The sequence below is a fragment of the Ochotona curzoniae genome, unplaced genomic scaffold, assembly GCF_017591425.1.
Source record: "Ochotona curzoniae isolate NIBS_2020 unplaced genomic scaffold, NIBS_Ocur_1.0 contig_883, whole genome shotgun sequence".
Lineage (NCBI taxonomy): Eukaryota > Metazoa > Chordata > Mammalia > Lagomorpha > Ochotonidae > Ochotona > Ochotona curzoniae.
In genome coordinates this window covers 55,494,521-55,513,154 of record NW_024466599.1, presented here as the reverse complement: position 1 = coordinate 55,513,154, position 18,634 = coordinate 55,494,521, and the positions used below count along the sequence as shown (strand labels likewise).

The 18,634-nt window shown below is 38.1% G+C and overlaps 1 protein-coding gene across 1 annotated transcript in view; it reads left to right on the top strand.

Annotated features, from left to right (window-relative positions):
- DNAH6 (dynein axonemal heavy chain 6) overlaps positions 1-18,634 on the top strand; it is a 232,916-nt gene that overhangs the window by 60,483 nt on the left and 153,799 nt on the right. Inside the window, exons 16-22 of the mRNA XM_040993368.1 lie at positions 458-571; positions 2,034-2,177; positions 7,821-8,033; positions 8,716-8,808; positions 10,094-10,213; positions 13,534-13,714; positions 16,308-16,404. Of these exons, the coding sequence (XP_040849302.1) occupies positions 458-571; positions 2,034-2,177; positions 7,821-8,033; positions 8,716-8,808; positions 10,094-10,213; positions 13,534-13,714; positions 16,308-16,404 (962 nt within the window). The remainder of the gene's footprint in view (positions 1-457; positions 572-2,033; positions 2,178-7,820; positions 8,034-8,715; positions 8,809-10,093; positions 10,214-13,533; positions 13,715-16,307; positions 16,405-18,634) is intronic.

Here is an 18,634-nt window from a genome sequence, read left to right as displayed (position 1 = left end):
AAGAAGGAGCTACTATGTCCTCTCCATCTTAAACCTTGCCATACTTCTCACCAGCTACCTCTTCTGTCAGCTAAGTATCCACATGCATCAATTTCCCATCATCAAAGCACTAAAGGAAATCAGTGCCTCTAAAATTCATTTGTTTTTCCGAAGTCAGGCATGTTGTTAAGTGTGTATATATGGTCCAATTTGAAGAAGTAAGCATCCATATTGTTGGAAATTCAGGTTATTAAAAAAAAGCCATAAAGAATCATATGTTTGTCCTCAAGTAGAAATTGTAAGATATGTGAATGATACCTGTTTTTTTTTTCATTTGTTTCTCTCTGCCACTTTTCCCATTTAAGATCTGCTTACTGCTAAGTAATCACTGTTAGCAGCAACTCTTATTAGAATGATGGTAGGATGTCTCTAAATCTGAAAACCTAACTGATGCATTTTGTTTGCTATATTTCCAAAGGTAGAAGTATCCAAATTTGATGCTTTGGAAGAAGTTAGTGCTGAACTGAAGCTCAAGCAGTTGCTCTGGGATTCTTTCTCAGAATGGGATAAATTGCAACAAGAATGGTTAAAGGTAGAAAAAAAAGCCCTCCTCCTTTATTTTTTTGTATTAGACTTAAAATCTTAGTGATATAAACTATGATTTTTAATAATTTGGTGTGTTTTAATGTCAATAGAATATACGGTGACAATCATCTGAAAATTTTTATCAGTTTTCCAATAAAATGTCGCTAAGCCCTTTGTCACTAAGTACTACAGAAAGTTCTCTTGTAAGATAGTTTTACTAAGTGCTCCATTCAAGAAGGTGATATCACAGAAGCACCCAAGGACTTCACTGCTTGTCATTTACCTACTGTAGGATTTCTAAACACTTGAACATCATGTTACCATGATGCACAGTTTTCTTAAGGAATATGCAATTTTGTGATCCACGTACCTACTTTTCTCTTAGCTTTATGTTCTTGTCCTTCAAAAAAAGAGGCCATTTTGTTTACTGTGATAGCTTATAATTAAATTGGTAATATCTAAGACTGTCCTTGGAGACCCCATTAGTAAACTCTCATAATTAAAGAGCCAACCACCTTAATCTCCACAGTTTTGTGTCTGGGATCCACCTTTACATTCAAACCTTAACAAGGATCAGCTCTCTAGATGGCAAGCAAGATGGCCACACTGCCAGGTGTGAGGCAGACGTTTAGAATCAACATCAATTCCACAAATTTCCTTTCCCACTACTCATTCATCCTTCCTATGCTGATACCTATGATTGGAAGTCACACATCTTACTAAAAAACAAACAAAACAAAACAAAAAAAACACAACAGTTTCCCTGTTAATAAAGAATAAGCAGAATAAAGGCCCAAACACACACAGAACTTAGCCTTTTTTTGGAGAAAACAGAAAACAATGAGTATATCTAATGTTCAACAGTTTTTACATGCCCTGCTGTTGTTTAATTATCATTCATCTCAGAAGTAAAAAATAGTCCTGAGAAACAGGGAAGGCACTCAGAATTTTCTAATTGCCACCACAGATTAGAATGTTACTTCCAAAATAGGATGCATTCACCCTAGGATACACAAGAAAAATTCATTAGGAGGCAGGAGGAAAATGTTGAATCAAGAGAAAGAAAAAAATGGAAATTTAACAATCTCCTTCATGTAACTAACCACATGTCAAATGGATATGGAATCAAATAATAGGAGACTGACTGATGAGAAATATTTGGTCAGCAAGAGTAATAATTAATTACTTGTTTCCCTAAAAGACTGTGAATATTGGCCTTCAGGAATTAATTACAGAGCTTACAATAGTACACTTGATAGTGTGGGGGCTTGGAACATGAAAAGAATAAACCAGTAATGCCTGATATATTATTGTCTGTTTTAATAAGTAAAGCAATTTCCAAAAGTTTACAGTTGTTTTAGATGAACAATTTATTTAAAAAAAAATCTGAATGAGGTAGAATATTTATTTATTATGTCAGTTTGCTTTGTGTCATTTGTTTTAATTTCTTCTTTTAAAATTTTTTATAGTCCAGATTTGACTGCCTGGACCCAGAAATGCTAAATAGTCAGGTCTCTAAATACGCCAAATTTGTGACTCAACTGGAAAAAGGCTTGCCACCAAACAATGTAGTGCCCCTGCTGAAAAGTAGAGTGGAAAAAATGAAAGAAAAGGTAAGTTTGGTAGAAACTATTTCAGAAACTCCAAGTCAGTTAGTTCTTAGTTAATGCTAATGAAACCAGAGTCAAGAATTTTCCCATAACAAAGTTATGAACCTTTGTAGAGAAAAGAAAGAACACGTTTGCTTTTGCAGAAGCACAGAGTCTACATTCCTGTTTTCAATAGGCCAAGTCTTGAAATGAATTTCTTCTTTAAAAGGTATATTCAGATTCAGTGTGGTGGCCTAGCAACTAAAGTCTTTGCTTTGAATGCACCAAGATCCCACATTGGACGCTGGCTCTAATCCTGGCAGCCCCGCTTCCCATCCAACTCCCTGCTTGTGGCCTGGGAAAGCAGTCGAGGGCGGTCCAAAGCCTTGGGACCCTGCACCCATGTGGGAGACCCAAAAGAACTCCTGGCTCCTGGCTTCAGATCGGCGCAGCACCAGCCGTTGCAGCCACTTGGGGAGTGAATCATCAGATGGATGATTTCCCTCTCTGTCTCTCCTCCTCCTCTCTCTCTATATATCTGACTTTGTAATGAAAATACATAAAAGGGTTTTTTAAATGTATAGTCAGAATTAGTTTCCCAGGTGGTGAAGGAAATAGTAGAAGAATAGATTACAGTTGTACTAAGACACTGATCCACTCAGTCCTGGACAGCCAGGGGAAATGGGCAGCCTTGTTCATGTGCACCACTGCACCATACAGCTTGACATTTCAGCACTTAGAAAGAATGAAATACGAATGTGTGATAGACCAAAGATGAATCTTGAAACTATGTGAGGTAAAAGAAGTCTGTCACCAAAACACTACATGATATATTGCATCCTTTATTTGAAGGATCCAGATTAGAGAAATCTATGAAGAAAGTAGATTCATGGTTACCAGGCTCTGTGGAAAAGGAGAGATACAAATGACAGCTGGGAGGTTCCAATGGGCATTGAAAATACTCTAAAATTAGAGGTGATAGCTTTACAATCCTTTGTACTAGCAGTTCTGAAAAAAGGTTCCTCCATACAGTTCCACAAATCAATAGTCTAATTTCATTGCTGAGTGTTATTCTGGTATCTGTCCATTCACCTGTTGAAAATTATCTGGACTCCTTTCAGATTTTTAATGATTATTAATAAAATAGCTACTGACATTCATGTATAACTTTCTGAGTGGATAAGTTCTCAGTTCACTTGAGTAAATAACTAGAAATGGGACTGCTGGTTGGCATGGTAAGTGTGTGATTTCGTTTCTACAAAGCTGTCAGTTTGGCTTCCCACCTGCAGTGTATGAAAATGCCAGAAGTGCCAGTTTGTCCTCATGCTCCTCCACACTGGTTATTATGAGGAGAATTTTTACTCTGTTTTGATTTTAGCCATTCTAATATATGCTCAATATTCTATAATGATGATCATATTTTCTGACGTTAAATATCTTTCATAATCTATTTGCCATCCATCTATGTTCTTCATTGGAATCTCTGTTTAGCTCTTTTGCTCACTTTCAGAGTTGGTTTGCTCTAAATCAGTTTTAAGAGTCATTCATATAATCTAGATAGAAACTCTTGAAGAAGATGGTTTCTCCCAGTTGGCGGCTTGTCTTTTTGGTCCTTATACAGTGCCACAAACCAGAAGGTTTTAATTTGGATGAAGTCCACTTTGTAATTTTTTTTCTTTTATGGATTAAATTGTTAGCAGTGTATTCAAACTTTTTTTGTCAAACCTAATTTTATGGACATGTTTCATAAAAGTTTTTTAGTAGTTTTTATGGGTTTAGGTATACAATATATTTTGAGTTAGCTTTTTGTCAAGATTTACCTGCTTACATATGGATATCCATTTGATTTATACAAATGTTACTTGAAAACACTACCCTTTCTCCACTGAGTCACCTTTGTGTCTTTGCTGAAAGCAGACTATATTTTCAGTCTATTCCTGGACTCTGTGTGTTTCATTGTTCCCTAAGTCCGTTCTTTTGTCCAATTAAAGACAATCTTACACTGTCTTAACTGCTACAGCTAGTAATCTATATAACAAGCCATGTTAAGTCTGATATTCTTCTTCCTTTTTACAGTATCTTTTGTCTATTCTAATTGCTTTGCCTTGACATATACACTTTAGATTTAGCTTGCCAATGTCTACAAAACACAAGATTTCTAATGGGATTATGTTGAATCTGAGAAGCCAATCTATTACTAGCATATATTGTATTTATCCATCTAGTTAAATCTTCTTTGATGTTTTCATCAGTTTTGAAGGTTCTACATATTTTGATGGATTTATAACTAAGTAATTTTTTTTTATTTTACTCTGAATACTGTTTTTTAAACTTTAAGTCTCATTTTTTTTCCACAGTTGCTTTATGGGAATACCATTGATCTTTGTATACAAATCTTAAATCCTTGACCTTACTAAACTCACTTTTTAACCTGAGGAGACTTTTTATACATAGCCATGCAATCTATGAATAGATAGCTTTACATTTTCCTTACAATCTGCATGCATTTTATTTCCTTTCTCTTGCCTTTTTTTCTGTACAATGTTAGTAAAAATAGTGATGCAGAACAACTTTGCCCTCTTACTGAAACTAAAGGGGAAAGCCTACAGTCTTTTTAAAAAGTATTATGTTAGCCTTAGCTTCACTTCATTATTGTAATGTATATATGTATGTGTACATATGTATACACACACACACACAATAATACAAGAAAATTCTTGGGGCCAGCACAGTGGCACAGGTTTGGAGCAGATATTCCACATGGTTGCTGGTTGGAATACTGGCTGCTCTGCTTTCCAATGGATGATGGCTCAAGTGCTTGGATCCTTGCATCCATGTGGGATGCCTATGGTAACCTCCTGAGAGAAGCTGGGGCTTCAAACAGGCCCAGCTCCAGTCACTGCATCCATTTGAGGAGTGAGCCAGCAGTTGAAACATCTTTTTCTTTGTCTCTTCTTCTGTAACTCTGCCTTTCAAATAAACAAATTAAAATCTAAAAGAGGGAAAAAAAAAAACAAAAAAAAGGAAAAGAAAATTCTATTCCTACTTCGCTGAGAATCTTTACCATGGTAAATGTTGAATATCACCAAATTATTTTCTGTGTGTAAAATCATATAGTTATTCATCTTTGACCCTTTAACATGGTGAATTATAGCAACTGATTTTCAAATTCATACCAGGCTTGAATTCTTGAGATGAACTTGTAATGCACTTTTTAATATAGCTCATATTTATGTGGGTTTTTCTGTGTCTATATTCATTACAGACATTAATCTATAATTTTCTTGTAATACACTTTTAGTATTAGGGTGATGCTACTTCACAGAATGAATTAGAACATATTCCCCTCCTCTTCTGTTTTCTGGAAACTACTCTGAGAACGAAGATTATTTTCTCCATTTAAATGAGTTGGGTAGAAACACATAGTATAATTATCTAAGCTTGAAGTTTTCTCTTTTTGAATGATTTTTATAAAATTAAAATTTCTTTACAAATTTAATCTCTTTAGTATATATCAGGGAGGCTATAGTTTGAATTTTTCAAGAAAATGATCCATTTCATCTAAATTATTGAACTTAAGGAGATAACGTTGATGAACTTATTCTCTTTGCAGCTCTTCTAGGTAACAATTCTACATAGGATTCTCATTAGCACTGACATTTTCTTGGAAGTCTCACTTTCTTTTCAGTTCTTCATTTATCTTTATTTTGGCTTCTAATGCTTTGGCATCGTTTTTAGAAGCTTGCTGTCTGTTCCTGTGCAGTGTTTTAAAGCACTGCTGAAGCGTTGCAGTCTGACCCACCGCTCTTCTCACACCTGCAACCACCTCTCCATGTTTAAGTTTTACTTGATGGTTATCCTCACTGCACTAGAGATTTTGTGCATTTTTCAAATGACACCTTGCATTTAGGGCTTAGACATGTTATCTTTAAATTTCTGCTTCTGCTTGCCTTGGGTCATCCCTTTGTATTGTTTCCTACTGAGTGTCTTTCTCTTACAGCTGTCCACTAGGTAGCCCATGACTGTTACACAATACATATTAATCAGCCAGTAGATTTTTCTTAATTTATTTTTATTGATTACATTGCATTATGTGACACAGTTTTATAGGCACTGGAATTTCCCCCGCCTCCCCAAACTGCGTCCGCATGGTGGATTCCTCCACCTTGTTGCATTATCACAGTTCAAATTCAGTTGAGATTCTTTCATTTCAAGCATCTACCAAGTATAAAGTCCAGCATCTATTGTCCAGATAAGTTCAACGGTTTCTTGGGGAGACCATCTCTGATCTGAAGGTAAAGCCAGCAGAGTATCATCCCGATCAATTAAAAGCCCCGACATTACATCAGTAACTATTTATAACGTTATGGAATTAGTTGACATGGTATTAAGTAACCAATATGTTAAAAGAGAAAAAAAGAATGCAATTCTGAACCACATCCTGTGACTTCTACATTGACATTTAAATTATTAGTTTATATACAACTGGTTTCTATACACCTTAAAATGGCTATAGATTACTATTCAGCTGTCTCATGTCTGTTTTAATTTTAGTATTTAGCAGTTTATAGCGTTGAAGCATGATTTTGCTGAATGTGGCTGTTTTTCAGGTAGTCTAACTCTATAACTCTAACAAGACATATGTCAACAGTTTAGGTGAACAGTTTTAGGAGGGGTGTGCAGAGAAATCTTCAGTACCCTAGTAAAGAGTAACTAATCTTTGTGTCCCACCCAGTGAGTTATAAGTGCATCCCCGCTGACCATTTCCTGTCTGTTTCTAAGCTTTCCTTGTTGTTCTCTATCTATTCCAGTTTTTTTGTTTATTTGTTTGTTCCTTTGTTTGTTAGTTTTGAGGGGTTTCAAGTAGATTTTGAAGAGAAACATTCCCTTGTGTTCTGATTAAGCCACGGTCTTAGCAAGGCACTGTGGCCCTGACTGTATTCTGATCTTCACAGAAGCTTGTGCTACTCCTGCCACTACAGTTCTGAGCTGGGCAAGTATTTCTATCCTCTTCACCCACCCCATACACACAAAGACCTTCTTTTACAAGTTCCATTTTTCCATTTGTTGCAGATATTCTTAGTGGGTCATCACCAATACCTTAAGGTGACCGTGGTTGTTTCTTTGGTCACTGGACATTAAGTGTTTTATTCCACAGAGGAGCTAGGGTTAGAATTAAAACCAAGCTAATGTTGCCCTAGGATAGAGCCTATCAGTTCCCCTTCCCCAGTCAGCTAAAGAGAACCTTTCTTTCGATTCTTCCCGGTCTTCCATGTGAACTCTCATTTAATTGGAGTCCTCATAACTGAACATTGCCACACTCCTTCACACGTGGTCTCTAACAATTCATTTAAAAATTGTACCTGAATCTTCTTGCTAGCTTATATATGATCTTAATCACAATTTGGTCACCCTAGGCAGGCAAATTCTCAATTACTTTTTCTCCCTACAGAGAAACCTGTTATGATTACTAGCATCTCTAACTTTTGAGTTAGTTGACTGCCATAAACTAGCTTTCTGCTGGGTTCAATAAAGATAATTAATGTTCAGTTTAGCTGGATTTTTCTGAGTGTAAGCATTTCTCTTTCCAGTTCTCTGTGCATGTAAATGAAGAAAGTCTGTGTTTTCAAGATAAAAAGTATACCTAGGCGAGTGTTTGTTTTCCAGCTTCCCGTTATCATGGATTTGAGGAACCCAACTTTGAAGCTTCGGCATTGGGCAGCTATTGAGCAAGCGGTAGATGCCACTCTGCTGGACTCTGAAGTTCCATTAACCTTGGATAGGCTCTCTGAGTTACGTGTTTTTGAATTTGGCCAAGACATCCAGGACATCTCTGGCCAGGCTTCTGGAGAAGCTGCCCTAGAAATAATTCTTAAAAAGGTAAATCTGGAAAATATGAATGTATTCCAAAAAATCAGAAAACATAAAAGGTTTCAGATTCAATTTGAAGATCACCACCTTTGGCTAAACTAAATGTACTTTTTAATATTACAGTTCTTATTCTGTCATTACCAGTCACCCCTTTATCATTTCCTTACATTTATTGCTCATTATTATTGTTGTCACTCAGTGAATCCATTACTGGTTTCTAGCCAATTGCCCAACAGAAATATGACAAAAAAATGGAAATCTATATGTTTACATAAAGAATATCATACCAAGATAGAACTTTAAATCAAATGTGTTATTTTACAAGACATAAGAAAAATCTGTAATAAATGCTCCAAAGGCAGTGAAAAGACTTTCTTGCTTATAATACTATTTTCTACCCCCAAAACACATTCAATTCTACTAATTACCTTCATGAAAAGGTTTTCTTCCCCCATTTTTAGTTATAGCATAAAATGAAAGGAGGTGTACAATGGAGCATCACAAGTTCTTTAAATAAATTGACTCATATCAAGTAAAATTAAGCAAATCCTTATCACCTATCCAACAAGAAAATTTTAGGGCTTTCAACGACAGTGAGGAGGAATTGAAATGACTATGTCATTGTACATGTGTGCACTGATTGCTAAACGCCATTGAATTTAGATATCCCATGTCTTGGATTGTTTTTAAGGTGGAAGATTCCTGGAAAACAACTGAATTTGTCATTCTGCCTCACCGTGATGCCAAAGATGTTTTTATTCTGGGTGGCACAGACGACATACAGGTAGGTGTCTGGGTTATTCAAAACTCATGGCAAAGCTTCTGCCAACAGTTAGAAAGAGATTATGATGAGAAATTTAAGTATAAAAATCACTACTTAAAAATCTAATTGAAAAAGCAGAATAAGTATGTAATTGACATGAATGCTTATACAGCCAAAACAGTATTTAGCAAAGCATTAAAAATGGCATGTGTGTACCAGAGTTTAAACTTGTAACTGACCATTGTTGAGGAAGTTAGAAAAGCAAAGAACAATCAGTAATGGATGAAGTACTTATTGAAGTCTTTTACATGATCACAAATAGTTAGGACCTTAAAGACTGAATAGGACTTAATGGATACAGAAGAAAATCAGAAGGACCTCAAGCCACTTAAACAAGGCAGAAAATTATAATGGAATGTTCTATATTTATACACATCAAGAAGCTAAATCCCCTTCAATCTGTTGAGATTAGGAATAGATATCTCTACCATGTTGGGAATTTTCTTACTCACTTAAAATCTGAAAGCACAGTTGTGGGATATCACCCAATTTAAAATCCAAATATTGGTCTGCTATGTTATAACCAGGCCTAAAATGGCTTTTCCAAGTATACGTTAGAAAGGCCAGATGTCACTCTGGGAAGTGAATGGGAGAACAGACTGAAATCTGAAGATCTCTGGTATGAGAGGCCAAATGACGTGGAATCCATGCTCACGAGAGGTTTATAGACACCTTCTCTAGACCAACAAGCCCTCGCTTTTGAATTAATGTTTTTTTTTTTTTCCTTGAGTGATGCTGTTGTGTACAATGGAGCAATAAGGAAGTGCTACCCGTAAGCACTGAGCTTGACAAATGAGTGAGTTCAGCTTCTTCTCCCTTGACATAACCAGGAAAGTGACAATTCACTGGACAGAGAGCAGCTAATATTCCAGCATAGGGTATTTGGGGGAAAAGGGAAGTCCTGCCTGGGTGAACACACTGTGTGAGTAAGTTACCAGCCTTGTAATCACAGAAAGAGAAAAAAGAATGTCAGACCAAGACAAAGCTTGTACCATTAAGAATCATAGGAATGACAAAGATTTAATAATCAGAAGTCTTTAGAGATTTCTGAGAGTATCACAATGTGTTGGAAGCCACAGCGTCGAGAACAAGGAGAGGAAGGGGATGGGTAAGAGATAGTAGGTAGAACTAAGCTGTTTATTTATTTGTCTGTTTATTCATTTGGACGCTTGGGATTAACATCTGGGGTATCACAGGCAGCAAAGTCAAGTGCAGCTGTCTATGTCTACTTCCTCAATCTTTCAAGGTCCTTCTGGATGACAGCACTATAAACATTGCTACCATTGCCTCATCACGGTACGTGGGACCCCTGAAGCCTCGCGTCGATGAGTGGCAAAAACAACTCGCTTTATTCAATCAAACCCTGGTGAGTAAGGATCACTTCAACTCAGAGGCTTATAGTATTAAAGGACCATAAAAATCCTAGAAATAATTTGTTCCATAACTTAAATAGTATGCTCATATTGTTTAAAAATAGAAGGCTTGGGGACCAATGTTGTGGTTAAGCAAAGCTGCTGCCTACAAGGCCAGCATCCCGTAATGGTGTGGTTCAACTCCTAGCTGCTCCACTCATAATCCATCTCATTTCTGGGTGAGAATGCACCCAGAAAACAGTAGAGATGACACAAGTACTCAGATGCTTGCACTCACAGGAGAGACCCAGATGAAGCTTTGCCTCCAAACCTCAGCCTGGACTAGCCTGGCCCAGCCTGGCTGTTATGGGCATCTGGAGAGTGAACTAGTGGATGAAAGATCTCTGCCTCTGCCTCCCTCTCCTCTCTCTCTAACTCTGCCTTACAAATAGAATAAATAAATCTTAAAAAGATCAAAAATGTAGAATTAATTCCTAATATTATGTTCAGAATTTAAGGAAAATACACATTTATTGAGCTTTTCTTTACATGGTTATGCCGCTTATTGCTGTAGCCATCGCCCTTATATTATTATTCTGCTATATAACAAGATACCACAAACAATAAATGTTTGGTAGAGGGCTAAAGCAAGAATAAGATCTTATAATTTCTGTGGGTTAACAATTTAGATACAATTTAACTGTCCTCTGCTTAAAGTCTCACAGGGATATAGTTGAGATTTCAGTTAGACAGGGTTCTCAGAGTTTCAACTGAAGAAAGACCCTTTTTCAAACTTCTTTAGGTAGTTGGCAGAAATGATTTCCTCATTAAGTCTAGGACCAATGGCTTCAGTGCTGTGCTGGCTCTCAGCTGGAGGTCATCATCCCTACTTAGATGTTGCCCACAATTTTTTTTGTGTGTGTGGACTTCCACAACATGAATATTTGCTTCAGCAAGGAAGAGGGGAGGAAGCTATATTCTTTAGTCCTATACATCCTGTCACCTTTGTTGCGAGCATGTCACTTATGGGAGAGGAGCACGAAAGGGCATCAGCAGCACACCTTGACACCACCTGGCATGTCTGGCCACACAACTTTGTTTAACTAGAAGAACACTCACTGTTGCTTGAGGTCTCCTTGGAATGGTTGCTTGTGGTGCACCCTTCTTTCTATTTTATTGCATCTCAGATTACCACCCCCCCCCCCAGTAACACAGAGAATCTGCTTGCAGTGATCTTACTTATGCTCACACCCAATCTTTCTCTTACACTTCAGATTTTTAGCTTTATTTAAGTATTTTTAGGGCCTATGTATTTTACTCTAAAAAAAAATATTACAAGTGAAATGAGAGAAGCGTTAAGTAGAGAAAGATTACTTGTTCCCAAATTCTACAAAGACAACCATTTTCTTCTGAAATGGAAATGTTATCAGACTGCTGTCCTGTCCCCTGGATTAATACCTGAACCCTAGAAATGGTCCAGTTTTTGCAGGTCACAGTTAAAACAAAAACATGTGATTTCATAGAGCTTCTTAAAAGAAGCCTGTGCTGCATTGTGGGAACTCTCCAAAGACCTATCTGTATCAATGGTGCAGGACTCGAGATAAACCAGGAAGTGATTGGGGGTAATTGCGCAGTGGAGAGTGAGAAGTGAGAGGCTGTCTCATGGGCTTTAGACCCACACATGAAATGGTAGGAGCACTTTCATCTACACCCTCTAATTTCTGATCTGATTTCTTTACTAAGAGTGTTTCTGATTCCTTTATTTTTTTAAGACTACTCTTTCTGTTTTATTTTAGTTCATTTTTAAATTGAGAAACAGGACAGACAGAGCTCCCACCTACTGGTTCCCTCTCCAAATACCTGCAACAGCCCCAGGCAGGTGTCAAACCAGGGAGCCAGGAGGTCAATCTGAGACTCAACCCTTTGAGCCACCAGTGCTGTTTCCCAGGATGATCAAGAAACTGAAATGGATGACGAACAGAGATTAAACTCAGGCTCTCAGATGCTGTACTTGGGTGTCCCAAGCAGCACCTTAACCACCAGGTTCAAACTCACTCTAGGATATATTCATGAGTAGCAACTGTCACTTTTTAAAAGTAGCAATAGATGATTTTTTTTCTTTCTCCTCCTAGTCTTCTGTGTTTACCATATGGTCTGTCATGAGCTCATGAACAGGTTGATTGTTTTGATTTTCTTTACTTAAAAACAGCTTGTAAAAACAACAACAACAACAACAAAAACAGCTGGGAGGCCAGCACTGTGGCAAGATGGAATAAGACACCATCTTCAGTGCTAGCATCCCATATGAATGTGACAATCTCAACTGCTCTGCTTCCGATACAGCTCCCTGCTAATATCCCTAGGAAACGTGGAACGTGGCCCAATCTTTTGCTTTCTGTACCCATGTGAAGCTCCTGGCTTAAACCTGGCAGAGTCCTAGCCGTTGCATCAATTTGGAGGGGGCCAGGAAATGGAAAGTTCTCCCTTTCACCCTGTGTCTCCCTCTAACTCTGATTTTCAAATAAATGTAACTTTAGCAGGTTAGGGAAGAATAGAGACATAATTGAAAAAAAACTTTTCCATGATAACCCTGCATATATTTAGAAATAATCACTACATTTACCATCTCCTGGACCCTTCAAATTTCTTTAAGTAAGCATCTTGCATCCTCATCAAATGTGTCCTCTCAATACTTTTTTTTAAAGATCTATTTCTTTTTATTGGTAAGGCAGATTTACAAAGAGAAGAGATAGAGAGAAAGATCTTCTGTCCACTGGTTCACTCTCCTAATGGCTGCAATTTCTAGAGCTGAGCCAATCTGAAGCCAGGAGCTTCTTCTGGGTCTCCCACGTGGGTGCACTGACCTAAGGACTTGGGCCATCGTTCACTACTCCCCCAGGCCACAAACAGGGAGCTGGAAGGAAAGTGGAGCATCTCAAACACAAACTGGCACCTGCATAGGAGGATTAGCCAATTGAGCTGTCATGCTGGGTCCTCCTCTTACCACTTTGATCTGGCTTGATTGAGTCCATTCATGTTATCACACTGGCGACTCAATTGTACTTCTACCTACTAGAGAGTGGAGTGAAATCAGCTTCATGTGAGTCTGACTCATTAAGAAAGCTTCATTTCTTTTTTTTCTTCATATGCAGCTATTGATATTTTTTTATTTTTAATTTCATTAGCTTCATTTCAAAGGAACTGTGAGGAGCCACAAAAAAGCCTCCAAGGAAAAAGCTACAGCAATCTGCCCAAGCAATGACTTTCAGTGTATCCATAGGTTCATTTGCAACTTGGATGTTAACATTTGATAATGCCTGTGTTTTTCCTTTAGGAAGAATGGCTGACCTGCCAGAGAAACTGGCTCTACCTAGAAAGCATCTTTAATGCTCCAGATATTCAAAGGCAATTGCCTGCAGAGGCCAAGATGTTCCTTCAGGTGGACAAGTCATGGAAAGAAATCATGCGGAAGGTGAACCGGCTGCCCAATGCTCTCCGAGCTGCTACTCAGCCAGGTATAAAACCAAATGCCTGTCACCTGTCACACTCTGCTATGCAGGACCTTCAACCCTGGACTCTAGTTGGCATTGGCAACTGCGAATATTTGCCTTCTTGAGAAGTGATGCAAATTGAACACTGTAGTTTTCTCATTGTTATCTCTCTGGAGATAATTGTAATTTTGGAATACAAGGACCTGCTCATTTTTACTGTTTTTATAATTTGGGGATTTGGCCCCAGGGGACAGGTGATGTTCCCATCTCAAGAAAGGCATGCTTACTTTCAGTTGACCCATGCTCTCCTATATTCATACAGCCACAAAAAAATCTCCACACCTTACTGCTAACTGATTCATTAAGACAAGTGAAAATGTTACCCATTTGCTGCAATTCTAGTCTCAAGGCTGAAATGTGGTTTAGTAGGGCCTGTTTCCGTGGAAGTGCAATTGGCTATTGAATCTTAAGCTTTGTCTCAAAGCCTCAGTAAGCTTACTGGCTGTTCAATAAATGCACCACGTAACTCATCAGGGTGAGCGTTCCCAGACAGCTTTCTTGCTTTTTTTCTCTCTCTCTCTCTCTCTCAAAAACTCTTAACGTAAAACAGAAGCAGGAAAAGTTTGAAAAATGATAAAACTTGAACTTGTTGCAGTTTATAGAAGTTTCCCATTCTCCTTGGCACCTGGCTCGTTTCCAGTCAGCAAACCTGTCTTCATAGCTCGTTCTCAGGCTCCTTCCTTCAAGGACCCTTGTATATATATTGGTCCTACCACGTGACACAGGGCATTCTTCCTCACCAAGACACCTAACTTCATCACATTGGCCAAGTTGCTGTATCTATATTTATATATTTAGGGGACTACAACATAGATATCTTTGAGGGGCTGTTATTCTGAATGCTACATCCACTAATTGTACTTTTTAAACCTTTTCATGCAAAACTATAATGTTTGTGGGCTAGCACTGTTGACATCCCATATGGGTGCTCGTTCAAGTCCCAGCTGCTTCACCTCTAATCCAGCTCCCTGCTAATGGCTTGGGGAAAGCAATGGAGGATGGACAAAGTATTTGGGCCCTTATACTCATGTGGGAACCCTGGATGAACATCCTGTCTCCCAGCTTTGACCTGGCCCAACCCTGCTTGGCTGTGTGACCATTTAAAGAGGGGAGTAAACCAGTAGAATGAATATCTTTCTCTCTATATATCCCTCCCTTTTTGTTTCTTTCTCTATAACTTTGCCTTCCATATACAAATGTTTTTTTAATTTAATTTTATTATTATTGTATGGTACAGTTTTGTAGACTCACGGATTTCTTTTCTCCCCCTCCCCAAATCTCTATCCTCCCACCGGTTTCCCCTATATCGTTATGATAGTATAGTCCTTCCTAAACAGTCATAAGTCCATCAATATGCTACTTAAGTGTATTCCGGTATTGTAGATATTTTTAATTTATTATATCTGTTCCAGCAAATAAAACAAAAGCTTTTACAAAGTCAGGGCCCGGCATAGTAGCCTAGCAGCTTAAGTCCTCGGTCCCTGCACATGCCAGGATCCCATATGGATGCCAGTTCATGTCCCAGAAGCCCCACTTCCCATCCACCTCCCTGCTTGTGGCCTGGGAAAGCAGTTGAGGGCAGCCCAAAGCCTTGGGTTCCTACACATGTGGGGGAGACCTGTAAGAAGCTCCTGTCTTCGGATCAGCTCAATGCTGGCCGTTACAGCCACTTGGGGAGTGAACCAGAGGATGGAAGCTCTTCCTCTCTGTGTGTTCTCCTCTCTATATATCTGACTATCCAATAAGAATAAATAAATCTTTGTTAAAAAGTCAATATTTGGGGAGGGGGCAAATGTGTTGGCATAGCACAATATTCATCCACCTTTGGCTCTGGCATCCCATATGGGCATGGTTTGAGTCCCAGCTGCCCCACTTCAGATCCAGCTCCCTGCCTGTGGCCTTGGAAAGCAATAGAGGATGCCCCAGGCCTTGGGATCCTGCACCCATATGGGAGACTGCTGGTTCCCAGCTTTGGATCATCCAAATTTTGATTGTTGTAACAATTTTGGAAATGAACCATATGAAAGATAAAAGATCTCTTTCTCTGTCCCTCTTTGTATATAATTATTTCAAGTAAAATAAATAAACCTAAATTTTTGAATTTTAAAAAGTTAACATTTTTAAATTTTGATTAAAAATTTTATTATCATTGCCAGCACTGTAGCATACCAAGTAAAGCTGCTGCCAGCAACAAATGCTTCCCATGTATGTGTCAGTCTGGTCCCAGCTGTTACTCTTTGAAGTGGGCTCACCTCTAATGTCCTGGGAAAAGCAGCAAAACACAGCCCAAGTACGTGGGCCCCTGCCATTCCTCTGGGAGGCCTTAATGAAGTTTTTAGCTCCTGATTTTGGCCTGGCTTAACCCCAGCTGCTGTGACCATCTAAAAGAATGAACCAGCAGATGGAATCTCTCTCTCTGTCTCCTCTCTCTGTAACTCTGACTTTCAAATTAATAAATAATCCTTTCTTTTTTAAAAAGGAAATGAATAATTTAAAACGCCATGTTATCTATTTTAACACAATTTTACCAGTGCTTTCCGCCTCCTCCATTGAACAGGTCTTTTGGAGACTTTTCAAAACAATAATGCTTTACTTGACCAAATTCAGAAGTGTCTGGAGGCATATCTAGAATCGAAGAGAGTAATCTTTCCAAGGTAAGTTTATAAAGTAACCAAGTGTATGCTTCAGTAGTTGAGATTATTAATCAGTTTGAAGTTGTAACCTTAAAATATCATGGAGCTAAAAACAAAAAAGAGAGAGACATATACAGAGAGAGAGAGAGTTCTACAGTATTGAAAGTCCAGTTGGTATCTTGTCAGGGAGGGTAAGACTCAAGGATAAAACCACAATGTGTACCAAAGATTTAAATGGGTAAGTTGATTGCAGTGTTGTTTTGCTGGTTTTGGTGTTGGTATACATGTGGGCATGCCCGTGTATGCATGTGTCCACCGTGGTACATATCAAAAGCAACAGCAACCAGAGCAGTTTTCTTCAGGTTTATTGGTGGAGACTTTATAAGATCTCTGGGATGCCTGGAGTAGCTTCCTTCAGGGGAAAGTGGAACCCCTGTAGGATTCTGTCCAACTACTCCAACCTTAGCAGCTTTGCTGCCCTCGTGTGAGTAAGGGCCCTGCAGTCTGCACCCACATCCCAGATGAGCTGGAATCTGTTTTTAAATGTGTGATTGATTGGCAACTCTGATCCTAGAGCTTCAGCCAATACTGAGACTGTAGCAGTTCATCTCCACCTCTGGTCAGGAATGCAGAGGCCACCCTGGCAAAACTTTTCCTATATAAGGAGTTAAGAATCCTTCACAGGCACCAGAGACATAGGGAAGAACTGGGTGCCACTTCGGGGAAATCTGTGAGTACAGAAAGACTCAGCCCTCAGAAATAGAAAAAGGAATGATTATCAGCAGGACCCCTAAAAACAAAGGAGATTTTTATTTTCAGTCCTGGTTTCTGCTTTCCTTCCATCTTCCCTGTGTCATTGAACATCATCTTGTGGGAAGAATGTAATCCTCGACTTGGAAATGTCATCCCCACTTCCCCCAGATCCAAGGCATTATCAAGTTGACAGGGAACAACCCAGAGCATTTGCTAGATGCTGGTTTGTCCACTTAATTCTTCAAAATATGAGGCAGTTAAGAATATGGGTATCAATTTTTTAAATGGGCCCTTGTTAACTGCAAAAATATATTTGAAAACCACTGTCTTAAACCTTAATAGTTTATTACCATTACCTGTTATAGGATATTTAAGATAATGAATCAAATACCTTTGGATTGATTTGAAGGGCATAGGCGCAATACAGTAATTATGTTACATAAAAAATAACATTTAGAAGAATATTTTTAGTTCTCTAGAATAGCAGTTTTTAACACTATTATTAAAAGACCATGAAGTACATATTTAAGGCTTTGCAATACCTGCTACTGACCTCTGCTATTGTAGCACAGGAGACACAGCAACTCTATCTTTATAGCTGTGTAACAGTAAAATTATTTACATAGATCAGTGGCAGGCCAGATTTGTGAGCAGTTTTGCTATTCCTGATCTATGGTAAAATGCTGTTCTACACAATTTTCCTTTGCTTATATTGCTGTTAATAGTATATACCTGCATCTGTTTAGGGTTTTTATTTCTACACTGGGATTGCTTCATGTAGTTATAAATGGCGTGAGGGAAGAGCATATTCTATTACTTTTCCTAATAACACATGCTACAGGGAATACCTGACATATGCCTTTGGGTGGGGAGACAAATCCAGTGCATAGTAATAGAACCAGGCAAGTTTTCTGCAACCACCCTTCCATTTATTGTCTATCCAGCAAATAATACATTGAATACTAGTCATGTGTGACTAGTAATCTAGATTCTAGGGAAAATAAATATAGTCATACATGGCTTAACAATGAGCATATTCTCTGAGAAATGCATCAATAAGTAGTTTCAACATTATGTACTCAAAGAGTGTGTTTACACAAACACAATGTCATTAAGGAGCCAGTGTTGATATATGTGATTCATTGCTGACAAAAGTGTTATTATGCAGCACATGATTATAATATAATCATCCCAGGTGCTCAGAGCCAAGTAAGACAAACACATAAATGGAAATCAGTATTATAGTGGCAGTTAACACTTCGCTATTTTTATGAAAAATATCTAAGCTTTTTGTATAAAATGTTTTTGAAGAATTTATTGATACATTATAGCCCAAGTTGCAACAAATACATGATAACTACAACACAGTTCTCATCAATTCTTATGTTAAAGCAATATTAATGCAAACAGATTCAATGTAATTCACAGTTCTTTTAACACGTATATATATTTATTTTTCTACAAGCTTAACACTCCACTAAGTAGTGATATCAACGCA